At 44.0% G+C, this 26,347-nt stretch overlaps 2 protein-coding genes across 8 annotated transcripts in view; both read left to right on the top strand.

Annotated features, from left to right (window-relative positions):
* Positions 1-1,572, top strand: part of ZC3H13 (zinc finger CCCH-type containing 13) — a 45,195-nt gene extending 43,623 nt beyond the window's left edge. For all 7 annotated transcript variants that reach the window (XM_090131640.1, XM_090131633.1, XM_031615859.2 and 4 more), the window contains 2 exons: positions 318-481; positions 1,081-1,572. In XM_090131640.1, the coding sequence (XP_089987766.1) occupies positions 318-481; positions 1,081-1,251 (335 nt within the window). In that variant the 3' untranslated portion in view covers positions 1,252-1,572. The remainder of the gene's footprint in view (positions 1-317; positions 482-1,080) is intronic.
* A 23,987-nt stretch (positions 1,573-25,559) lies between these two features.
* Positions 25,560-26,347, top strand: part of SIAH3 (siah E3 ubiquitin protein ligase family member 3) — a 37,209-nt gene continuing 36,421 nt past the window's right edge. The window contains exon 1 of the mRNA XM_090131618.1: positions 25,560-26,013. Within this exon, the coding sequence (XP_089987744.1) occupies positions 25,879-26,013 (135 nt within the window). The 5' untranslated portion in view covers positions 25,560-25,878. The remainder of the gene's footprint in view (positions 26,014-26,347) is intronic.

Below are 26,347 nucleotides of genomic sequence, written 5' to 3'. Positions count from 1 at the left end.
TGACTATGAATGCCATAGCCTCTTCTGTCTCAGAGCTGTCACTTAATTTTTAGGTTTCTCTGCAGTGCTGTACTACTGCTTTCCAGTGCTGAAGCTACATACAAGTACATGATCATTTAACCTATAACTGGTTGGTGAAAGATTTGTTCCTTTTTATCCTACAAATCGCAGTACTAGCTTTGTACTTTTTAGAATGTATAATTACCAACAGAATAAGGTAGTTGTTAAATCTCCTTCAAGATTGTTTTTAAATCCAGTAAATTTATATTATTGTATATTGCCATTCCAAATTACCATGTATTTGTTAATCTTTGTAGATGCAGAAAACCTCTTTGAACATGAACTGGGAGCCTTGAACATGGCTGCACTTCTACGAAAAGAGGAGAGAGCAGGTCTTCTCAGCAATCTGGGTCCTTGCTGTAAAGCTCTGTGCTTTAGAAGGGATTCTGCAATTCGTAAGCAGCTCATGAAGAATGAAAAGGCAAGTGATTTGTTTACAGAGCTTGGTTAAAATGTGGAAGTAGATAGTACTGTTTCTCTAGGGGGGGAGTTTTTCTAGTAGCTGTTTGTTGTTCTGGAGCAGACTTAGTCCTTTAAATAATAGATCAGAATTTTATTGAAAAGTTATAGGATGTTTACATTTTAATAATGCCACAAGATTAATTTAAGTTGGGGGACTTAAATTGTTTCTTATTTTGACATTTAAATTCTGAAGAGACACTTTCTGCGTTTGGAGAGTGAGTATTGGAAGAAATTGGTTAAAATACAATTTCAAAGGCAGTCACTGAATTATTTTCCTGCTTGAGAGTCCATTTTCTTCTTTATGAATTATTAGATTCTGTTCTTCCAAATTAAAAGAACTTAGATAATTTTTAAAAGAAATACTCATCCATTTCTGACCCTGTGGTAGGTTTTGTGATCTTCTGTGCTAATAGAAAAATCTGTAGTTCTCCAAGTAATTCTTAGGAATATGTATGATTAAACTTGTAACCATCGAGAGTGCTTCAGGTTAGTTTCATGTCAGTGAAGCATGTTAAAAGCAACTATTTCTATTTTTATTTTTTTCTCAATTTTCAACAGGGTGCAACAAAACAAACTTACACGAATGCTGCAGCAATGGACAGTGACTTGTTAAGGCTGAGTCTACGGTTATTCAAACGCAAGACTGTGTGCCAAGTTCCTGGGCAGGAAAAGACAGAGGATAGTAAAATTCCACAACCAGCTATCCAGCAGGAAGTGTGTGTGTCTTAAGCAAATGGCAACAGTGGCTCTTTCTAGTTGATACCCCACTACCAGTGTTGGTATTGATGTTTTAGAACTGGTTGGTTGGAAAGCACCTGTAGAAGATGGAAGAAAAGACTCCATTTGTATGCAGAATTCATAATTTTGGATGTGAATAAATGTGGTAAAAAAGAAAGACTTCTGTGTGAAGTTCTCTGCAAGTTTTGTAGTATGCCTCTTACACTAACAAAAACCTGTTTTATGGTGCATCAGGTGTAATAATGTGAAGATGTCTGGTTTTAGCAGTTTATAACACTGCCTGATAATAAACTGAAGAAAACTGTATGTGTATCTTTTTCTTATTATGAATGGGTTTTTCTGCCACCACCCCATACCCTTCATGCATGTCTGGAATTTCTGAAGTGACTTGCTTACTGGGTGTCTCTCTACTTCTACTTTCCAAATCCCTTTCCTTATTCCAGCAGTCTGGTGTGGATCTGGGTTTGGACAAAGCTAGTCAAATTACTTAAGAAGAAAAACCTTCCAGGGAGAAATTTCACAAGGGTGTTTTCAGTGGTTGGTTGGTTTAAGTTCGTTATCCTTTTTTCTGATAGAACCAGCACACTAATACAGAGTACTGACTGCACAGTTCAGTGTGGTTGGCTTACCTTGCATCTGTCTTGTGCTTAATGGCAGTTGTGTTGGCTTCAAGCAATAGCCTGAATATGAATTCCAGTTCAAACTCAACATTAATGCAAAGTTTTCTTACCTATAGTGCTTTCCTATGATTCCCTGTACATAAGTCTTCAGTGAAATGTTACTATTCTATGTTCAAATAATTATTATTAAAGAAAATGTGAGGATTTAATTTATATTTTTATAAGTGCCCACACACTGGTGTGTATGTGCTTGTATCAAATATAAAAGACTGAGCTGTTTTTATCATTTGTTTGATTCTTATTAAACAGTGATTAAACAGGTAAAACTGAATCTTACTAAGTTTTTCACTTGCTGTAAACCTTTAAGGATTTGGCTATTATTTTTTTAATGTTACAGTAGATGTTACATATTCTTTAAAAAGATGTATGTTCTTAAATATACTAGTAGCTTAAACTGAGCAAGAGTTAACAAAGCTATTCAGTATTTAAATGCATTCTCACCTATTTTATAGCTGCATTAAGGCTGCCTTTAAGCTGGAAGTATTAGATCATTGCTTCCAATTACATTAAGGCCTGTTTTAATCTCCTTCTCTAAAAGACATAAAAATGTTTGATTGCAAGAAACGGCCTTGTCTAAGACTGCAGTACACAAACTAGATTCACTGTTTGGTATTTAATTATGTTGTGCTTGCTTTAAACACTTTTCCTGTAAAACTGTCAAGGTGGTGGATGTATGCATCCAGCTCTCTCTTAGTTTGATTTTATGTGGAAGGAGAGTAGATGGAAGGCTTATAGTCCAGATTTCCTTTTGCAGGGCTGTAGCAGTGGTTTGCAGGAGTCTTGCAACTTGGAGCAATTTGAGGAGAGGGATGCACGTTTGTCCTCAGCTTCTCCAGCTCTAGGTCTGAAACTGAGAGAAGCCCCTTTGCTACTCACTTTCTCCTAAGCTGTGACAGCAATTCCAGAGTGGTCCTTATACTCAAGTAAAAATGCTTCCTTCCCTTCCTGCCAAGCTTGCGCTGTGCTCCGTTGGGCAGTGAATTAGCTCTGAGCATCCCTGAATTGCAGGCTGGAGTGAGGAGAGACAAAAGAACAAGCTGCTGAGGGAGCTGATGGAATGGGGCAGGCTGTCAAAGGGGAAGCACCGTGCTCACCTCTTGCAACTGTGCCTCAGGGTACAAACAGGGCTGTGTTCTCTGTTCTGTGGTTCTGTCAATGTTTGTTATCTCAGTTTGTACTTTTAGGCTATTTTCAGCTGATGGAGTGGGATGCAGATGTTGATAGTGAGCCATCTGTACTATGTAAAGACAGTGCTGGAGTTCAGAGAGTTTTACTAAATTAAAGGTTTGTTTGAAATGCCTTTATCCAGTTGTGGTCTTCCCTCTGCACTGTAGGGACATCCAGCAGGGAGCAGGAAGGCCGAAGCTGCCACTGGACCACTTGCTGCCAACTTACAGTGTTGAGCAATTTTCTATTCTGCATTGGCAGTCTGGGTGCTTTTAAAGGAGATTTGTACAGAAGGAATGGTTTTTATTGACATCACCTTAAAGCAAAGGGAAACCCCAAGGAAATGGTTTCAATGCTCGGTCTTGATACGTGCATGCCAACATTTTGTGAGCAATGGGGAATAGGACTTTTTTTGGATGCACTGTCAGGAGACAGTTTGAGAGTGACAAAGATGTTAGTGTAATAATACCAAAAAAGGACCAAGCTGAGCCTTAAAACCAATAGGAAAGCAATGCAGCCAAGTGTCAAGCTGCACGGGATTTCTTAAGCCAGGCTCACCTCTAGCAGAATTTGGACATTTGCCTCCATCAAAATTGTTAAAGGAATCCAAACTGAAATGCGAGAGGAGTGTTAAAATGGCATTCAGAAAGCAAGAAGCTAATGTGGTTTTTTTTGAAGAAGGCAGGCTTGTGAAAGAAAGACCATTTAATTGCTTCTGTCCTATCAGTAGGCAATTGAAGAAGAAGGATATGTGTGTTCCAGAGAAGTTTTATTTCTTGATACCAGCTTTCACTGTCAGTGACGACAGAATGGCTTTTTCCTTAGTAATGAAGTTATTATTTTGAAAGACTGAAGTGCTGGAAGATACTCTACAGCAACTTGCTGAAGCACAGCGCAGTGTGCTGCCAGATCTTCAGTGTGTGTTCATGTGTGAAAGGGTTGCGTAGGTGGCAAGCATGCAGCTCATGAACAAGAGGAATTGTTGGGATTCTGAAGGCATTGGAGGTGGCTTTCAGGAAAACTTACAGGTTGGTTTTGTTTAATTTACTTTGTGATTGGATTTGCTGTTAGAAGGCATTTGTATGCTACAGATCAGTGTTCCCAGCTGAGAAACTGTAGAATGCTTTGAGTTGGAAGGGACCTTTAAAGGTTATCTGGTCCAACCCTCCTGCAATGAATAGGGACACTTACAGCTCCACCAGGTGCTCAGAGCCCTGTCCAGCCCTACCTTGGGTGTCTCCAGGGATGGGGCATTCAACACGTCAAAGAAGAATGGTTTGAATACTGCATGTAGTCCCTGTGACTACAAATGTCCTGTCCTGCCCTGTTCATCTGTGCTTTCAGAAGTTGTGTTCAAAGGCACAGGGATCCCTAAAAGTGGAGAGAAGCATGGAGTAGGATTTCTGTCTTCTGGGGCACCGTGGTCTGGGCGTCCCTTGAGCAGGAGTTGGACTGGATGGACCCAGAGGTGCATTGCAGGCTCAGGCAAGCTGTAGTTCTATGAAAAGAACTGTGCAAGCGAGAAGTGGGGAGAAAAACCTGAAGAATGTCAGCAAAAGACCAGGGGAGCCTAAGCTGCCCATATGTACCTTAAAGATGGATGCTGGAAACACCCAAAGAATCTGCATAGAATCATTAAGGTTGGAAAAGACCACTAAGGTCATCTCATCCAACTGTCATCAATGCAGCCAAAATTTACTTTCTATTTAAGCTGCAAAGACGCTGAATCAGCATGAAGCCTGTAGTTGCTGCTGTCTTAAAGAAGCATGATTCCTGCATGCTCACAGAAGAGCTTTGGGAATGTCTCACATAAGGTTACTTGAAAAAACTTCAGCTGTAGTGAGTGAAGGATGAAGAAATGATGTAATTTTAAAAAAGATAAGTGGGAAACAGAAGGTGAATCAGTGGAGTAAAGTCTCAGTACAACCTGCTCCCAGTGAGTGGCTTCCCAGTACATTTGCAGTTTTGGGAAGGAGCTAAGACAGAGGAAGGGAAAGTTCGCCAAAGTTAAAACCTGAAAATGACACAAGGAGCTCCATGCTGTGCATTGATTTGACTCTTCTCGAGTCCCTCTGCTGGTCAACATCAAGTTGTGCAAACTGATGCTGCAGAAGGGGGAGATGTTTTACCCAACTTCCAGGCCTTACATCTGCCAGTAGGAAACCTGCAGTTCACAGAAGACCTCAAACTGGTATAAAAAAAGGCGTGCATAAAGCCAGACATAGAAGAATACAGAGGAAAAAGTGTTGTATACTAAGGTAGAATGGGCTGTACGGATAAGTTCAAAAAAGCTTAGTGCAAAACAGGTGAGAAATTGGAAGATTTCAATCCAAGGTTATTGAAATTCTTGGGACTTGAGAAGGGAGAGGAGTAATAGCAAATAATGGTTAAAATGTATGAAACAGTGGGCCAGAATGGAAGAGACATTCTTTCCTGGTCTGCATGGCAGCGGTATGCATTCACTGAATTTAAAGGCTGGCAGATGAGCAATGAAACAGAAATCCTTTTCCTTGCAGTACCTCATCAGGCTTCAAGCTCAGGGCTGTGGGACAGTGCAGAAACTTTGCAAGGCTTCAGAAGAACTGAGCATGCTGTGTTCACACGGGGCTGTTCCCAGAGTAAGCTGAAAACCCTGTGCAGCAGCTCATGGGATGGCTGTGTGTACACATCCGATGGCTGCTGATCGTCCCTTTCAGCTGTCTGGTGAGGACCACTGTTAGGGGCACATAAATGGACAGCCAGCATGCCCAGCTGCAGCACATCTCCTGCTTAATCTGAATGTGTTGGTTTTGAGGGGTGCTATTTGCTCCATGCAAAAGGCCTTCTTGCCAACTCACCAAAACCACGCTGCCCATGTGACAGATGCACTGTTAAACTCACACTTAACAGTGCCTGTTCTGCCCTCCACTTCCCCCAAAGCATGATGCTCTTCTTTGCATGTCTCATCTGATGCATGAACTGTCAAAACATAAATGGGCAGCTGTGTCTTCTCCGCTGTCTGCTCTCGAACGATAGCATAATCTGTTAGCTCTGCTCATTTTTATTGCTACAATCTAACCCTCTGTTTCTTTTTTTTTTTTTTTTTTTGGCTCACAAATTACGAAGGCGGCCTCATCCATTCATCAGTGGCCTCAAAATATGTGTGGTGTGTGATGCGTGCTTCGATCCTGTTGTTTGATCTTGTTCACACCACGTTCACAACTGCACATAAAAGATGGGAAGCGACACCTGGTGACATCCTAACACAAATCATGGCTTCTTCCGACCCAGGTAAGAGCATGGAATCCTATCTGTTTCACTTTCCTGGAGCCCAGTGGCATTACCACAGTGATGGAAACACTGCAGCAGCATTGCACAGCCTCAAGGTTTGCTCATAGGGAATGCTGGAGCTGGGTCCTACTTCAGCACCTTCGCAGCACAATTTAATTCTATTCATCCACCGTAGTAGCATAAAAAGGTCTGATTTTACATCAAATCGGTGGAGCCTGTAATAAAATCTGCTGTATAGGTAATGAATAAGGTGAGAGGATGGAGAAATTTGGAACTGGAGAGGGTTTTTTTCCATCTGGCAACAGGCATATATCAGTTCCAACCTCAGCTCAGCCGTGCACTTCTGGATAGAAAGGAACAACCGTAGTTATGGATGGGAGATTCAACTCCAATTTTCACCCATCTAAACCAATGTGAAGTGTGAAGAGAATGACATGATTAAATTGATATACTCCCAAAGTGATAAATTCAGTATCTGGAAAGATGTTTCTCTTCCCCGCTTGCTTCTGAACCGTAGAAATTGGTTTTCAGCTCTTCGGCAGACAATAGCAGAGGAGAATTTACCAGGTGTTGGTTTTGGGGTTTTGAATATCTTGTTTCTCTAAAAGCACTTAAACGTTGTCTTGCTTATTCGTGTATTAAAAAAGGAACAGCAGGAGCTCCCTTAGCTTCTGCCCCTTCTGGCTACTGACACACCTTCCTGTGGTTTTGCCAGTTTGTAGTGGCTGATTGATCTGTCTGGCTGCAGAACAGAACACTAAGTGCGTAGACACCTGCCCAAGGCTCTCCTGATGGATGTGGCTCTGGGCAGCCTGGTCTGGTGGTTGGTGACCCTGCACATAGCAGGGAGGTTGAACTAGATGATCACTGTGTCCTTTTTCAACCCCGGTCTCCATTCTGTGATTCTATGATTCTGAGCACACAGTGGAAGTGTGCCCAGAGCTGGGTACCTCCATGGAGCTGGCGGGCTTGATGTGAACTCACGAGGTCTGCAGCACTGAATGAGATATTTGACCTCAAGACATTGCAATGCACTTTTACCATGATACATTCTGACACTGTGTCCCAGAAAGGGTGGAGGAGAAATCGATGTAAACCTGAACTAAATTGAATTGCTGGGTTGTTTTCCCTTCTCCTTTCTGCAAGGCTCAAGTAGCTTTGTGATTCATCACGCGCTACTGATCAAGAGCTGGGGAAGATTTTCCAGACTTAAGAAAATTAAATTGTACGTAGGTTTTGACCTGGTCAAATGGTGGGCAGAGCAGTGTGTGGCCAGCTCATGATGTATGAGCTGTCCCCTGGCCTACCCTGTCCCTTGGAGAGAGGACTCATGGAATTGTCTGCCTATGACAGGGGGTTGGGACAGGATGGGCTTTCAGGTTCCTTCCAACCAAGCCATTCTGTGATTCTGTCATTGGGAAGCTGTTTCAAGTAAACACATTAGGAAAAACCAACAGAAGTCTTAGATACAATATTAAGCACATTGTGAAGAATATTTTAAAGGCCGTTGTAAAGATACGGTTGCCTTAAACGTGGATTTCTTTCTGTTGCCCCAAAGCCCTGCTGGTTAAATGGCTGCCTTCTGCGGGTGGCTCTTTATGAACAGTGCTCCTGCTACAAATCCTGAAGTACAATTTACATCAGCAATAAAGCCTTTAACAATTGCTGAAGGGAAAAACCAGCTCACTCAAACGTACCCTATCTCAGGCCTACCCTTAGGAAGTTAACTAGCAAACATGTTATTAACCACTGATGAGGAGCTGCTTGGAAGAGATTATTGCTTAATTAATCTTTGTACTGAGCTAATAAGAGTGTTAAATGGGCTTCTCTGTTGCACTGATTTGTTAATACAGATTGTGAGTTCCCTCAGGGGGAAATCTGAGACCCGTATGACATTAAACTTAGCCATCCAACAAAGAAGATATTTTTGGCATTAAAAATAACAAAGCCAAGCATCTTCATTTATAATGTCAGAAGATTCAGTGGCTGTGAGTCTATGAGAGAACGTACGTGTGTTTATGAATTACCACACTCCTTTCTCTCCTGGTAAGGAAGCTCCATCAAAAGTCTGATTTAGATTCAGCCCTTTTCATCACCGTTCTGTTGCAGCATAAATTAAAGCTGTCACACATCTGCAGTAAGCAGGCATCAGGAAGGCAGGAGCTGAGGCAAACGAGTGCCGTCTGCTTATCCGAAAGAGACAGACAAGATCAAAAGTCTCTTCATATTAATGAGTCAAATAAACCTTTTGCTTGGTACAGCTTGAAGCAATGGTAAAAGGCAGTGAACAGATTGCCTCAGTGTGACATGGCACTTCTAGTAGGGAGAGCTTGGAATTTAGCCCTAAGATAGGGTGTCCATAGTTAATACAAAACCTGTGTTTTGAAAGGCATTATAATTCCTGTATGAGGGATATGAGAAATTATCTGCTGTTTTCAACTGCCTTCTATCTCATGCATTACATCGTTCAGGAAAAGAGAAAGATTCCATAAAAAAAAAGGTTAGATGGGGATAATTGACCCTTGAATGTCTGGTGTTAGTAATTCAGAAGGAATATTGGTCCATGGCTCTCCTTGTTCCCCATGAAACCAGCTTCCTTCCTCACACCTGACACAGAGGTTTCTACTCTGTGTATCCCATGATCTGAATATCACACTCAGTTTGTGATTGCATTATTTCATATCAAATGTTCTCAGAAAGACCAAGCAAAGCATTTAGTACACAAGAGCTGAAATATGACAAAAGTGCAATCATGCATAGCCACACTTTTTGTGGTAGGGTTTTATCTGGCCTGAATTTTTGCTGGCTTCACGTTTAATATACTGCAGTCCCCTCCTCTCACCAAAAGCTTGGGGTTGTCTCGATGAGGATAAATCCTTGTGTGCCTGGCTGCCTTGTCACTAGCCTTTGTTATCTTACAGGTTATTTTTTAGTCTCTTGCTGTGCACACTTGAATATTGATGAAAGTCTTGCGCTTATGGGATGTGGTCACGGTACAGATCACTGCTTGACTGTTGACTGTATTCTCTGTGTTGTCCATGTTGTCTCTGATGCATCACATCAATGCACCAGGGCAAAACCTTCATGTTTAGCATACCCTTGGAGACCTCTAAATATTGCCTCACTTCATTACTACTGCAAAATGATCAATATGCTTCACCAAAATTAACTGTACTTTGGACGTCTCCTTCACCTGATTACTGTGCATTTTTTTATTCCTCGAGGATAATGAAGGTTTGTTCCCAGCCAAGATTTTTATCACCACTGTAGGCACAGCTGTGGAGTTTCTCCGTGCCTGTGGCCTTTTTCAGGATTAGGTCCTAGCTGCTAATCAAAAAAGTCTTTGTACAAGCACAGGTGATTTGTGTTTGGCGAGTATGAGTTGGAATTCATGAATGGGAAGTGATTGATTAGAATAACACTCCTGTGCTTTTACAAACATCAGGATGAGGGCTGGAATACCTCACTCGTGACTCTCTACAGCATACATCCACAAATCAGACGTGTTGTTCTCCCATCCCTCATTTCCTGCTGACCTTTTAATGTACTAGCTGAAGCTAATGTTATGGGTACAACAACATACCGACTTGATGTATTTGTTACAGATAATTAATATTGCTCTAGTTGGCCATGTTCTCAATTATTATTTCCAGTTGCTTCGTAGTTATTAAACTGTCACATTTCGAGTGCAGACAAGTGTCCATGGTGATAAATGGAGGCTTTTTAAGTGGAAAACTTTTAGGTGTCTTTTTATTACTCAGATATCCAAGGGATGCCACTGTGGTCGTGCTGTCTTCAAATATGCATTTGACCTATACGTCATACACACAGCTAAGGGTTAGAATAAATATGCATGTTTTCTTTGCTTATGAAGCGAAATTTAAGACATTAAGAGAACACAAGAAGAAGTAACACAATAAACTTCTTGTACTGCACACATCTCCCTGTCCTAGCTCCACTCTGCTCTTCCGTGCCTCTGTTTTGCCATAAATGTGTGCATCTATTTGCATAGGTAAGGGACTCAGTTGTTAAACCTGGGCACTGTAAATCCAGTGTTGAAAGTGCTCCTTGCTGTGCACCAAAATTCCATAGACCACTTTGCCATGCTGTCGACTGAAGGACTCATGGCACATCCTGCATCTTCTAGGTTCTGGCTTTCTATTTCACCTTCCTTCATGAACAATACCAAGTCCTTGCTGCTGCAGTGATCAGCTGAACTGCTAAAAGTTGGTAGCAAATATCTCCCCTCTACACATGGAAAAAATCCTTTGGTCTCCAGGACAGACCTAGATCCTGTCAGTCATATTGGACTCAGGGAATTGTCTTTTGCAAGCTCCATCCCAAGGAGAGGTATATCTTGGCTATTTATTTTTATTATTTTTTTTTAACCAGGAGACCGCTGGGAGTTGAAACTAGATGATCTCTGAGGTCCTTTCCAATCCAAGTCATTCTATGATTCTAAGAATCAATCTATGATTCTAAGAAATGGTCACCCAAAAAAGTTAGGAATCCAGCTGAAGATGATCATCATTAGTGCAGTTTGGCTGGCACAGGGCTCCCCTTTCCCTCCCTGCTGTCACACCCTGTGTGTCATTTTCTAATGTAGTCCCTCAGAAGACCCTTTTGTTCCCATCCACTTTCCCCTACCCCCCTCCCTCCTTAGTTAGGTACATTGCCACGACCTTCAGAGCTGATATATGGAGCATCCCTGCAGGATTGTTCTCTCTGACATTGAGCATGAGGCTGTGCAATAAAACAAGGAATTAGCAGACATTTACATTCTGAAGTTAATGATGAGGAGTGTGAGCCTTATGAACATCTGTTTCCCCTGTTTTCAAGGGGGCCTTCAATTTACTCCTGGTTCTCATCCATGCAGCTATCACCATTAACCATCATGTTAATAGCTAGTGCTGTCCTGAGTCTGGGGAACAGAGTTTGGGCTGTGGAATAAAAGCCTCTTAATCATGGTAGGATTCATTTTTTGGAGGGGACAATTGTAACAGCCATGATGTTAGGAAATGTTGGAGAACTTCTTACAGGCAATGGGATAAGCTTGGGGAAAGCTGTGCTGTTCTCAGGCCTGGAGCTGGGCTCAGGGCAACGTCATGAGGAGCTGTTCTCCTAGGGGCTGTGGTCTCTCCCCCAGCACACCTCTGATCTGTCTCTGCTGCCAGCCCACTTAATTCTAGGCTGGCAGGGAAGGAAGGGCCAGGGAACCCAGAAAGCAGCAGTTCCCAGGGCAAAATGGATGAAAGGAGGAAAAACGAGGTAAGAGAAAATAAAACAAAACATGGTTGAGCGTACAGGGCAAAGGAATTCAGGAGGGGCTGATGAAAGGAAACTCTGAGTAATGACAACGTATTTGAGAGAGACTCGGTGGACAAAGCAAATTCTATCAAGAACCCAAGGATATGCAGTGCAGATCTGCTTTCTAGCTGGTGAGATATCATCATGTCCTGGTGCCTGGATTGTTCCTCCCTAGGTTGCAGTATTTTGTATTTCCCTCGTTCATAGCATTTCTTTTGTCTCATTTCTTTACCCTCTTGAAGTCCCTCAGTATGGCAGCACAGCCATCTGGTCTACCCACTGCTCCTCCCAGTTTTATCTGCACACTTGCTCGGGATGCACTCATCCCATCATTCTAGCCATTAATCATGATATTAAACAGTATTGGTTCCAGTACTGACCTACATAGCATCAATCAGTACTCTTAGCTGTATATCAATTACAAACCTGCTGAGGGTACGGTCCATCCCATCATTTAGGTAATTTATGAAGATTTTATCCAGTTCTATAACCTGCCACCAACTGGACTTCATGCCACCAACCACAGCCCTTTAGGCCCATCTGTTTATCCAGTTTTCAGTCCACCCCACTACCCACATATGCAGACCATACTTCATCAGTTAGTCTATGGGGATATTATGGGAGACGATGTCTATGGCCTTAATGATATTGAGATAAACAACATCTGCTGCTCTAGATTGTGTCAATCAGTCATGATTTCACCTCTCTAATTATATCCATGCTAACTACTTCCAATTATCTTTGCTTCCAGGACCAGTTGCTCCATCACCCTCCCAGCGATCAAGGTGAGCTGACTGGGCTGTAGGTCCCCAGAACTTCCTTATTGCCCTTCCTGAAGATAGGAGTGATATTTACTTCCTTTTAGCCCTTAGGAAACTCTCCCATTTGCTGTGACCTTTCAAAGATCGTTGAGAATGGCCTCACAATGCCATTGACCATCTCTTACAGCACTCATGTATGCAATTTGCTGTGGACTTGTTTGTGCCCACTTTGTTCAAATGTTCCCTAATCTGAACTTTTCCTGAGAGCAAGTCTTCTTTGATACCGGACTTTTTGTATCCAGGACCTGAGGTTCTTGAATGGAAATCTTACCAGTAAAGACTGAGGAGAAGGCATAGACTTCAACATTTTCCACATTCTTTGTCACTAGGGACCCTGTCCCAGTCAGAAACAGGCCTAGGTTTGCCCTAGTCTTCCTTCTGCTCATGCATCTGGAGAAGCCTTTCTTGTTGCCTTTCATTGTTCCTTGTCAGACTGATGTCCAGGTGAGTTTTGGCTTTCCTAACCCCATCCCTGCACGTCTGGGCATTGTGCTCTCATTGTTCCTGGATGACATAATGCTGCACCCACCTCTCACCCCCTTCCTTTTGCAAATGGATAAAATATTGACCCTTCTAATTTTGGCTCATAAAACCCAGAGCAAGGTCTGGAAGTCTCTACTACAGAGCAACAGACCCAGTGTTCCATGCTGTGGTCAGGTGGCAGAAAAAGAGCTTTTTGTTGAGCAAAATGTCTATAAAAAGGGAAAGAGATGGAATAAAATGCCTGAGTGACTCACAAAAGACAGTGTAAGGATAAATCTTCCTGCTACCTCTGCCTTTGTCTGTCAAAGGCTTCTAAGAGAGCACCTTATGCAGATGTTACGTCCCTCCCTGATTTAGTGGTGCTGGAAATAGCCTTCACCTCTAATACTTCCCCACTTCATTGCCTTTAATAACATCATGAAGAGTAATGAAGCATTTCAGGTTTCATGTTTATCTGGCCAGTGGGATGGGCCTGAGACGTTAGGGCTTTGGGACACCTGAGACACCAAGTTCTCATTCTGGCACCACCACTGAGCCCGTCTCTACTGTGAAGGAGTAGCTGTGGCACGGACTATTTCCTCACTGGGAAAATGCTGTCCCTGAGACTTTCTCACCCTTTGCTATTTTGGTCTCCAAGAACATGGTCAAGGTTTCAAGGTGCCTTTGAGTAGGAACCCGTGGAGAGTAAGGGCTCCCACAGCTCAGCTAGGGGGCAAGGTACTGCTGCTGCAAGATTTTTGACTTGGAGCCTGGGAGCTGCCCTCATAGTCATTGCCAGATCCATGACCTTTCCCAAATTCTTCCTCACAGACTCGTGACTTTCCAGCAACTCATAGCAAGCTTGTGGAAATTTGGAGCTGAAGCGGTGAGAGGCAGAAGTGGAGGTGATCATCTGAGAGTTACATTTTAGCTTTGCCCCTCGTCAAAATCTCAGCATAATAATGGCCTCGGGGTCTTTAAAAGCCAGACACCAAAAGCGGTTTTCATTATGCATCACCCTGCTCACAGCCATCAAAAATCAGCAGTGCCAGCGCATACCTTAAATTACACATCTGTGATGGCTGGATTCAGCACATAGATGTGGGAAGCTTCCTCTTTCTCCCAAATGACAGGGAGAGGCAGGAAAATCAACTTGTCACACAAGTGTCTATTGGTAGCCTGACTGATTTAACAGACTCTACACTTTTTAGTGCATGTGTTGGAATAGCTTTGCTTTTAGAAGTAAATGGGCTCTCCGGCTGCAACCACTTTCAAATCAAGCACCATATGCCACTTCTGTCCCATTGCTCTTCTGAAATGTTTTTTGGCTGGCACAGGTTGTTTGACGAAGGTTCAGTTCTAAACTGACGTATCCAGCGTTGCAATAGAGGGTTGGTTTTTTTTCCCAATTTCCTTTTTAAAAAATGTAACCAAGAAAACACACTTTGCACCCAGGAAGGCTGATTGCACTAAGTAGTTTAAGTCCATCAGGTTTCCAGTGACACTTTCTATCTGTGAGTTTCAGATAAAGACAGGGAGCTAAAGTAGCTTAATGGATTAAAGCAATTGGCTTTGCCATCAAGACACCTCGGTGGGAATCCGATTTCGGTGCACAAGTGAAATTTCTCATTTGCTTCAGAGGGCAGATTGCCTCAGTGGCCACGAGCCCCTGCCTAGCAGCTGAGAGATGGCCATGACCTGGGCAATGGGAAGAAACCCTCAGTCCTGTAGTGTCACAGCCTGTCACATCTCGGGGTTTTGACACTGATGGATGGGCTGACTACTGATGGGTCAGTCTACTGCAGATCAATCACCTGCCACCTCCCCATATGGGATTTCCTCACTCCTAAAAATGCACCCTCCTACTGCGTGGAATAACCATCCCTTGCAGCAGATGCTCTCCTATTGGCCTGCTGTGGAAGTAATGCAGATGCCCATAGAAATGTCACACTGCAAGGGCACAAGTACGGATACACACAGCAAACATCAAACGTATGAAAGAGGAACAAGAGATGGGCCCGTTCAGGTCCTGTCCAAAAATCTGCCATATAGCTCCAAAGAGGAGAGCATACAGGTAAGCAGGAAACCTGCTCTATATTCCCATCCTGCCAGAGGATCATTTCAGCTGGAACAGAACAGAGCTGCTGGAGAAATGTAGAGAAGCCTTTCCTGCTGCTTAATGCACCATGTCTAGTTCTGTCAGATTCTCATTCCCTTGGAAAATGGCATTCAGAATTCTCAATTCAGATTGAGCAGGTGCTAAATGGTTAACCTTTCTGTCAGGCCACAGAGAGGCTCTGGCTGTGAAAACCCCAGTAATTTACCTTCCATTAGGATTTTGCAGCCTCTCATCTATTCCAAGGTTGATGGAAATTGTTTTTGAAATAATAAGGTTTTCCCTATTAAAAACAAAAAACAAAAAAAAAAAAACCATAGGTCATGGAAAGATCAAAGCAAAAGTTGAGACATGACCAATCCATATATTCAATCAAGGTTGAATAACTGAATGCAGTCATTCTCCACTTTTGGAAGCATAATACTGGGGCCACACCAGAAAGCTCAGGAGGATTTCCAGGAATTGTTGCTATTTTAGTTCAGCATTGAGGTCAAGATGAAAATAATTGAAAGCTGTCCAAATGACATGAGAGGTGGGTGGAAAATCTTGCAGTTCTCCCACAAGGAGAATCCACAATCTTTTCATTTGCAATTTTTGGGACTGTTCTTTCCACTATCCAGAGTGGCTATAGAAAAAAGAGGGCATTTTAAAGGGATTATCTTGTTTCTGCATGTAGCTGAGGCCCATCACTCCTCATTTCTCAAGACAGTGCAAGGCATTTGAGAAAACACGTTCTGATAGATCACCTCTTCATTACTGCCTTCTCCAAACTTGAATGTCATATTTTGTCTGGGACAGGGATGGTACACTGCAATTTTCACAAGGAGGAAGTTCCTTCAAGATAGATATCTTTTGATTTGGAAGAAGAGAAGAAGCCAAGGTGAGTCTAGCCAGAATATGCTCCTGTCTTGCAAGCTTCTTTTTTCTAGACACACTGTCTAGAAACAAAGGTGAGGAGACTGGGAGGGAAAAGGAATGTTTCTGACCTCTGCAGATGGAGGCTGATCCCACTCTGCTGGCCAAAAAATCCCATGAAACCTATCAAGGCCAGTGCTGCCCAGGAATGATGCATCTGTGTGACAGAGGAGAGAGACAGAAATACCACTTAATGCCAGATTAACTCAACACGATTTAATAATAAAGAGCAAAGGAACATAGTTGTCATTTACCATTGGTTTAAAGTGCTTTGTGTTAACCGTATTTACTCTTCCATCCGATGTAAGCTCTCCATTTAATCTCTCTTGACACATTCACTCTCTTGGCGTTTCCTGCAGATCCGTGTTTTACTGCCCTCTCTTCAGGACTTAACTTGACCCAACTTTGACCTTAATGTGCTGGGAGCAGAAAAATGGTCCAAAAGCTGCTAACTTATCTCCTTTATTTTCTGCAAAGAGTTCAGAAGACTGACTTTAATGCAGAGCATCAAGTCATCTCCTGTGCCCAGTGCCATGCAGTGTCACCATTGCTTTTCCCTCATGATAAAGCAGGAAGGAAACTGCCCTGCAGACTTAAACAAAAGGAAAGCTTTCCCTGCCAATGAAGTTAAAGGACAGGATGGGAATGTGTTCCTGGGTTCTGTCTGCAGAGCTGTTGCTAGATTCCACCCAGAGCTGATGGCCAATCGTTTTTCTCCCCAGGATTAGGGACTTTCACTTTCTGTGCTGATGCTGTTCAAGTTTCTCCCTGAGAAATGGAAACATTTTGGAACTTGTTGGCAATGAAAGCTTTTCAGATCTTGAAAAATCGTTGAGAATAGCATGTTCTTCAAAATTTTTATTGAGTGGAAATGCCGTTCTTCATTGGAAAACATCAGGATCAATTTTCTTCTCCACTCTAGCGAATCGAGCAACATCTGAGCTTGAGCTCCCTTTTTACACAGCTTTATTTCTGTTGGTTTTGTTTGCTTTCCCCTCAGAGGCCCCTCTCCCAATACAGTGCATCCCTGGAGGCACTCAAGGCTGGGTTGGATGGGGCATGGGCAGCCTGAGCTGATGGGTGACACTGCGCATGGCAGAAAGATGAAACCAGGTGGGCTTTAAGATCCCTTCCAACTCAAACCATTCTATGGTTCTCTGATTCTGTGATTCCATATGAGTGCTCACAGCACTTCCAGGGCACAGGGGTGCTCAAATAGCTTGTGTGCTTTCTACTAAGCCATTCCCGTGCCCTTTTCCCCCCTGCATCATCACACAAAGAGCTGAAGTGCCACGGTGCCATGACAGAATGACGAGGATACAGGTGGCTTCCTTGCTCCTGTCTCATTAATTAGGATCCACTAGCTAAGGAAATTGCTATTTGACACAGTCAGCAATGGACTGCTGCCTATAAAATTCACAAAATGCAAATATGTCAGCCAGCAGAGGGTTAAGGGAAAGCAGCAACTAAGTACTTGTAAATTGATGTAGTGGCTTTAGGGTATCTCTGCTGGTAATAAAGTGCATCTCATAAACACATCTGACTCCATGCTACAGTCCAGCAAAGCAAAGTGGAGTAGATCTATCCCAAATTAACTGTAAATGAGACTGACACTCTAACACAAATCAAACGCCCTCAGGGCTCTTCTTACATTAATTACAAAGCCTTAGAAAACCATCTAGAAGGGCTCCCTCTCTTCCAGGAGAAGTTAATCGGAGGGGTCTGCAAACAGTGGAAAAGATCGTTGCATAAGAACCAAACAACGTTGAAATCCTCTTTGTTTATGCTTTCTCATGAGATAAATCAGTAATGTTAACAATAACTGCTAAGTGTGAATTCATCTGGGTGCTGTCTCCCTCCTCTGTTTCTCTCTTCACTATTACCTTTATCCTTTGGGATGGCTCTGACCCACAAACCCCATCAGTGGAAAGGAATTGTCTTCTGCCCTTGTGTCACTGTGCTTTTTTGTACAGAACCTTACTGAGCACCACGAATCAGCAGAGAAATAACAGCTTGGTGCTTCAATTTATACATAGCTGAACCTACTTGCCAGGTTGGTTTAACAGCAGCATTTCAGAGAAGCATAGAGTCATGGAATATCCCAGGTTGGATGGGAACTCATAAGGATCTTCGAGTCCAACTGCTGCCTCAAAACAGCACCACCCAAAAATCAGACCATATGTCCAAAAACTGCCCTTGGAGCATCTCCTCCTCAGCACACATCTAGCAGAAGCACATATGAGGTGGTAAACCATGAAATGCACACCAGGGAAAAAATGAGATTTGGAGCCAGAAAGTTCAAATCCAACCCCAAATCTGCACATGGCTCCATGACTATGGCGGTAGGGCGAAGGCACTGCTCAGTGCCTTTTCCTCTAGCTCTTACATTTCTAATTCAACTCCAAAACAAAACATCTATTCTTTACGCTTTGTTAAGTAGCCTGTTAGGATTTTTATGATTCGACTAATATTTGTGCGGATTTTTTTCATTGTGAGCATCAATCCAACAGCGACATTAAATAAAAAGAGGAGCCTCTTTATCGATTTTCCTTTAGTTAAAAACAAACATGTCATATATAATCAAGATGTACGCTGCTTGCAAACCGTAGAGAGCACATTTATAAAACTATTGAAAGAAATAATTAAATGGAATATATCACGGCCATCTTTCCAAATCATTTGAACAGGGGTGTTACACACATGAAATATCGATAGTCCTTCTGGTAAACTTTTAATACAATCATTTGGTTTGCACTTTAAATGCCTGGCATATTTTAACCCTGGAGATAAATTAATCTCAGTGGGATCGCTGAGTAATTAAGGAAAGTATCTCTGATGGGCTTGCTTCATACGGAGAGGTGAAATAACACGGGGTTATTCATTTGATGATTTGATATCTTTACATTAAAAGGAAAAAAAAAAGGCAAACCCTGAGGCGTGCCATTGTCACACAGAAATTACTTTCAAATAAGTCAGGTTTTCAGTGTTGAGTGTATCCCGGTTTTATAAAATGCCATTTAAAATGTAAAATACCCCAGAATGAAGTCTCTGCAGACCCCCCAGATAACCAGCTTTGATGCTTTCTGTTGAGCTAACGGTGTGCTCAGTTTTACTAGACAACAAAGGCTCAGAATATTTTTGTAAAATTGAAATACTGAGTGCCACCCCCCACTCCAGTCTTCCTATCCCTACCCCCATCCCCTCATTAAGAACAAAAAAGAGAAAAAAAAAAGAGAAATCAAACACTGAATTACTGCCTGACCCTGTGATGGACCATGATTAATAGCATACACATTTTCAGTCCCAGTGCTATTATGTGCACACCACTCTGGAAGCTCTTCCTAAGCTGTTACTGCTGGCGGAGGGATGTTTTCATTGCAAGGCATTTAACTCATTTAAGACATCTACAGTTGCACTTGCTGATCTTTGCAGAGCCCTTCCCCTCTCCTCTCCTCTCCTCTCCTCTCCTCTCCTCTCCTCTCCTCTCCTCTCCTCTCCTCTCCTCTCCTCTCCTCTCCTCTCCTCTACAGATCAAGTAAATTTGATTAAATTTATGAAGGAAAGAAAAAGCAACAGTGCTTATTCCTGTGGCTTGCCCCAAAACAGAATCAACACCGTTGGCTAAGAGTAAAATGTTGTCTCTTCACTTGCCATTTCAGCTGTCTATACATGCAGTTGGTGTGATTGCTGTGCCATGTGCGAACATGAAAAGAAGATTTGGTGCTTCAGGTGAAATCTTCCTTATTTAACATCCTTCTTGTTCATGCTTGTGGGCAGACAAGATCTTCTGCACCATCCCTGCCCTACGTGGGCTCAGCCTTAACTACCTAAGGTTTGAGAAAACACTACTGGCTTCTGGGATGCCACATACAGAGGTGAAGACACATGATCCAGGCAAGCTGGTAGTCGGTGCACACCATGAGGGATGGCTGCCTCTGGAGGTACGCTGAGATGCGGTAATCATTCTAATGGCACTTGGCACTGTGTGCTGCCTCCTGTCCACGTCGCTCTCTGTGCCTTTGTGCCATTAGCTAATTGAGCTGTGCAGCAATGCCTCGGCAGCACTGACATTGTCAGGCATGTTTTTCAAATGAGTAAATATAGATTCAGGAAAGCTACGTGTCTTGCCTGGCAGGTGGGATTGCCAAGCCCTGGGATCGCAGGAGCTGGTGAGATTTTCAGGTCACGGTGGAGGCTGCTGAGCTCACCACAGTCTTGTCATGGAGATTCTTATCTGGATGGGGCACAAAGGTACTTGCAATGGGATGCACCCACTGTGCCCAGAGTGATTTGGGGTCACCAAGGCTCTGCAGCCTACTCTAAGGGAATGCAAGGGGGGATGCTCTACTCAGTGGTGCCCAGAGCCAGGACAAGAGGCAATAGGCACAATCTGGATCACAGACTGTGGGCTTCATCTCAGCTGGTTACAAAGGACTGTGGTCTGTGAGAGCTGCAAATGTGCAATAAGCAAAAGTGATTTTGTGGAGAGTCATCCAACCCATTTTAGATATCTGCTTTAACCTGCAATGTCCCGGTCAGCTTCTTCCTGGTACCTAATGGAAACACAGACTTTGGCATGTAGCAGAGGAAGACGCACATCACTTCTGGTGGCTGAAAAATCCTCAGTGAACTTCTCCTCAGTTCGCCTGGACTAGATTGTGAGGACAGGAAATCCAAGGTGAGGAAAACATGAACATAGGATGCAAAGCTCTGAAGAGAACCTGAATTATTCATTATTCTCATGACCTGGAAAATGAGAAATGCTCCATCTCTCAAAACCTACTCAGAGTTAGAGGGTGCATCTGAACAAGCTGCTGCACATGCAGTCAGCAGGAGATGGAGCCTCCTCCATCCCTCACCACTGCCTGCTGGTGCTTTGTCTTCTCTCCAGTACCAAGCAATGGAGGTGGCTGTGGCCCAGCCCTCCTCTGTGCTGTCATGGCAGGGAGCACTGGGATCCTCCACTGGGCACTCAGTAAGCTTGCAGTGGAAATACATCTTTGTGGTAATGCGGGCACCAGGCAGCCACTCTGAATGGGAAGTGATGGCAGTTACTTTATCTAATAACAGCATGAAAGTGTAATGTGTCTTTATTGAGCTGCCGGATTGCTGGTGAGAGCTGAAGGAGATGCAGCCTCGAGTATAACATTTGCAGAGAGAAGCAGCATGAGATATTGCCACGAGCTCCCCAGTTAATAAGTAAGCAGAGGAAGGGAGAGCGTACCAACTGCAGCAGGGTGAAGGAAAAAAATAAGAAAATGGAGGCAGCAACCTCCTTCCTAAGGCAGCAGATGTGCCCCAGGGAGAAATGAAGAATTCCCCTCTTGACCCAGGATCTAGAAAACTCGTGTATGACTAATAATAATGTAGGATGGACATATTTGAAAGGAATAACAAAAAAAGAGTCTTGTCATACTAGTGTCCTCAATGCCAGAGGGAAATGTCCATTTCTGCAGAGGGAAGGTTAATGTGGAAGGCTCAGCTGTGTGGTGACCACACTCTGTGGGCAGCCACGAGGTACAAGAAGGACTTCTGCCCTGTGATGGATGGGGGTACATGTGGCCAAGTGTTCGTGCATCCCCTGCTATTATATCCAGCTCTGAGGGTGATGACTGCATGTGGCTGAGGGGAAAGAAATGTGAAGAACCACATCTTTGCAAAATTGGTTCCAGTTCACCAACTTCGGCTTCTTCCCTAGTTCAGTAGAATTACTGGTGACATTTATCATGTGTATTTTAATTGACATATTATTTAATTGCATTAAAGGCTGCTTCTGATACTTCTTGCCTGACAAAATGTGGCCTTTTGAGAAACTGAAAATTGTGGAGATGTTTAAGATCATATCCTGACTAAATCTTGTCAACCTGCTCTGGGTGTCCCTGCTTGAGCACAGGGGTTAAACAGATGAGCTCCAGAGGTACCTTCCAACCTCAACCACGCTGTGATTCCATAAAAAAATCCATGCAGTTCCATTGTGTTTACTGTTTATAGCTTTGTATGTCATCTAAACGGACTGTTGAAAATTTATTTGGTAAAATAATTAAGATTTTGGTAGAGGCAACAACTTTTGATATTACTTCACTTTGGAAAGCCACCACCACCACCAAAACAAATAATTTTTTAAAAAAGAAATAGTCTGGTTGATGTTCTCTTCCACTTCACTAAGTAGATACTGGGGAAGGTAATAGGAGGGTACACCTCTGAGCTGCCCTCACTGCCTGCCGGCAGCTCTGTCTCCCATGTAGCTGTGTTGAAGGTGTGAAAACAAGAGGAGGTGTAGGAATGGGGCAGGAAGGATGGCAGTGGACATTCTGTGCCCATCACTAGCACACCATGAGGCTATGAGCCGGATGGGCCATTTTACTTCTGCACGCATCAGCTAGGGGGAATGGATCAGGCTCAGGAAGAGGTAATAAGGCTGCTGAGAAAATGCATAGAGAAGCTGCAAGAGTGATCTGATCTCAGGTAAAAGGTGCTTTGCAAGGGAAATACTATCGGTCTGTTTGGTTTGCTGGGGGACAGTTCAGGCAAAGCTGTATCTTCACATGGAGAAGGTCTGCAACACCAGAGGCCACGTCAGCTCAGCAAGAGAAAGCACTTTATAGGATGACTTTCTATACATAGAAGCCTATGCAGCAAAAATAATTCAAACTGAAAGTGTGTTGCAAAATATTAGTGGCAAAGATAAACAACCTTAGCTTATCCTTCACGGGGAACCTTGAACCCAAGTTGTTCAGAAAGAATGGGCATGCAGCAGTTAGCATAGAGGACAAACGCTTTACTGAGGACAGATAGGAGGGCTACAGTTCTCCTTCCAGCTTCAAAAATTACTGGCTCTGCTCTGCTGATATCCAGTGCCCCAATTGGACAGCAGTAAATGCTGGTGGAATATCAGGAGAGTGGATGGCAGGTGCTGACCCTGTGCCATCCCAAAATTCCGTCTCTGGAATTCACTGCTGGGGACACAGTACTGAGCTGGAGGGGACACTGCCCTGAGCCAGCAGGACATCTCCTGTGCTCTTACTTAAAATTTCAGGTGAATGTCAGAGGAAAATGTGAACTGGTAGTGCAAATACCTCTCCTCAAAACCTGCTGTAAGATGCAGGAGAGCAGACAGAGCTTCATATAGCAAGCTTACATCCAAAGGATGAGGAAAGCTGCCGGATGCACCAGCTGGCTCAGGGGAAACACATCCTCAAATGCCCCATTCATCCAAACCTGTAAAGGGGTCTGGACAGACACACTCAGATGCAGACACTTAAAGGAGAGGTGCCAAGGTGGCCCAAACGCTTTCCCTACATCCTCTTGCCAGGCAGAAAACAGACTTGGCTAAAAGAGGGGAGGGATTTTTTGAGTGGCCAAATAATATCCCTCAAAGGTAGATCTGAGGGTGCAACTGGGGTCTTTCCATCCTCAGGGCACCATGTGGGCTGCCCCTGGTGCCATCTGCACCAGCAAGTAGTCATCCCAGGTGTAGGGATGAGAAGGAGCTTGGGCTTTGCTATGTGAAGGGAGCAAGAGCCGCTATTAGGAATGTGATTCTCCAGAAGTGCCCAGCCAAAAAGACATTAGATTGAAGCCCAGGCCTTCCAATTCATTGTTCAGTTTTGAGTGAACCAGTCCAGTGGCAATAATGAATATAGAGGCTGGGCACCTTTTGCTTATTTCAGGCTTTGACAGCAGAGTCATCAAATCATAGAATCATGAAGATTGGAAATGACCACCAAGATCATGCAGTCCAATCGTCAACCGTATCCCAACCGTGCCCACTAACCACGTCCCTCAGTGCCACATCTACACAATTCATGAACACTTTCAGGGATGGTGACTCCACCACCTCCCCTTTGGGCAGCCCATTCCACTGCCCAACCACTCTTTCAGAGAAGTTTTTCCTAATACCCAACCTGAGAGTCCTTGCACCGATGCCTCGTAGTGTGAGATTTGCCGGTTTGAAGCATTCGTGCAGCTACAGATTGCACACTGGCAGTAAATAAATAATAAATAGTTGGATGCCTGCCGTTACTTTGGGAACAGAGAAAAGGAGACATTTAAGCAAATCAATTCACTCGCTTGTCCTTAAGCCTGTCTGAAAATATTCTCCAAATCTCTTTCCACGCTGCAAAAATTATCTCCTCATCTACAAGTGAATGTGAAGAACTGAGAGATACATATTCCTCCCAGCTTTGATGTTTTCTGGGTGGGTTGTGTCGTCAGCTGTTCCAATGTTTGCAAAATTCCACTTATTTATCTATTTTTATGCACAGCTCTCTGCAGCCTGGCAGAGCCGGTATTGCAGCATCGATTCAGGAGCTCACAGCAGTGACCACCCAGTCCCAGGCTGATGCAGATGCTGTACATGGGCTGCTCCATCCCTCACCCCCAGAGCTGAATTGCTTTTAAAATGAGGCAAAAGAAGAAAGAAAAGCTACTTTCGTCTGTTTTGAAGGGGGGAAGGATTACAAAGGCTAAACGAGCCATATGAGTACTTAGTGAGCAATCCTAAAGAGCACCCTGATAGGAAGTTCTGGCAGAGAGCTAATTAAATTAGCCCTCTTTGATTTATTAACAAGCAGAGCAGCACAACACACAAGATTGTCCCACAGAACGAACGCGCTTTCCTATTCCCTTGGCTGCTTCAGTGCATTTGCCTCCCAGATAACCTGGTGGTGGGAATTCTGCTTTGATGAGCCCCAGTGTCTCAGCAGATCTCCCTGCCCACCAGCACAGATACATGCCAGTAATGATACACAACAACAGCACCTTTTTTTTTTTTTCTTTCTTTGCTTCCCTAATTCCTTCTTTTTTAATGCCTAAGACAACCTAATGGCTAATTAGTAATTTCCTGCCCACCAATATGCGGATGAATGAGAAGCGAAAGCCTTCAGCGTGTTTAATTATTCTGTTGATTTAGAAGCCACATTTTCCCAGCGCAGTCCCTCCCCGTGCATGTGCTCCCATGCATCACACATTTCATTATTTTTAGGAGCACGCTCTGTACCTTTGCGTGCTCTTGCAGCTCCGGCATCCTGCACCTACAGCGTTCTGCATCCAACCCAGACACGCTGCTGACTTTAAAAGGAGTTACCCCAAGTTACAGCGGACCCCACGTCCGCTGATGTCTGCTGGTTTTTATTTATTAGTTCATTTGTTTGCAGGGGGAGGGTGCATTATTTGTGCTCCGGGAATGTCTCCCCCTGCAAAGGAGCAAAATATAACATTAACAAAGCATCAGAGAGTGACAAAAACTGAAAGCAAAGCCCGCAACCGCACAGGCGTGAATCTATTTATATAGCGAGCGCTACTTCTGCTTCACCCTGCGAGGAGCTGTAACTCCCTCTGCATATGTGATTTTCCTCCCAGGCTGCACAATGCAGCCCGCTTCACCTATTCCTGCCACTTTCCTACAGTTTTGTTGGTGGGCTTCTCTCCTACCCGTTCCATTTATCTCCGGTATTAGGGCGCCCTTCGCTAAATGAAGCCAATTAATAAATGGAGACGTTAAGCAATCAATTGTGCCTGCCTATCTCCCCAGCCCTGCGTACTCCCGGCTGTAATCGCAAGATAAATGCGATGTGCTGATGTATGGTAATGTTCAATAATACATTCTCCGCCAGGCTCGATTCATCAGGGACTTTCTGGAGGGGAGGCATTCGTTATTGGCTGTCTCCGGACCTCAAGGATAACAGTTCTGTCCTTTCCATTGGCCGACCCGCTGCTGCAAGCCTCTTCCCGTCTTATTTTGATGATGAATATGAAGGCATGCTGAGCCGTGCCGGAGCGCAGCGCTCGCCGACCGCACTCCCTCCCGGCCTCAAGGACTGCGGGGCTGCCTCGCTGCCTCCCCTGCCCGCCACTGGCAGCAGCAACCCCCGAAGTTGGGATGCTTTTCTTCACCCAGTGCTTTGGGGCTGTCTTAGATCTCATTCACCTGCGGTTTCAACACTACAAAGCGAAGAGGGTTTTCTCAGCCGCCGGGCAACTCGTCTGCGTCGTCAACCCAACGCACAGCCTGAAGGTGAGCCAAAGAGATTTGCTCTCTCCCTATTTCTCAGTTCCCTTACTCCTTCCTCCCTGCTGCTGGCATTTCTCCCCCGGGGAAGCATGATGCTCCGACAGCGCGGGGAGAGCGTGGTTATCGCCACGCAGCCCCGGCAGAGGGATGGAGGCTCACAGTGCTGCAGGAGCACTTTGGGGATGAAGAAAGGAGAGCATCCCGCAGCCAGAGCGGCTGTAGGCAGCCACCGGTCCCCACATTGCCAAAGTTTCCCATTCATCCACGAGACGGGAAGGCATGCTGTGAGCATTTTGGGGGGGAGGGGGGTAAAAAGTTAGTTTGGTGAATTAGCATG

This window comes from Phasianus colchicus, chromosome 1 (genome assembly GCF_987193195.1).
Source record: "Phasianus colchicus chromosome 1, bPhaCol1.hap1.1, whole genome shotgun sequence".
Lineage (NCBI taxonomy): Eukaryota > Metazoa > Chordata > Aves > Galliformes > Phasianidae > Phasianus > Phasianus colchicus.
Note: the sequence above shows the minus strand (reverse complement) of the source record. Positions and strands in the feature narration are given on the sequence as shown.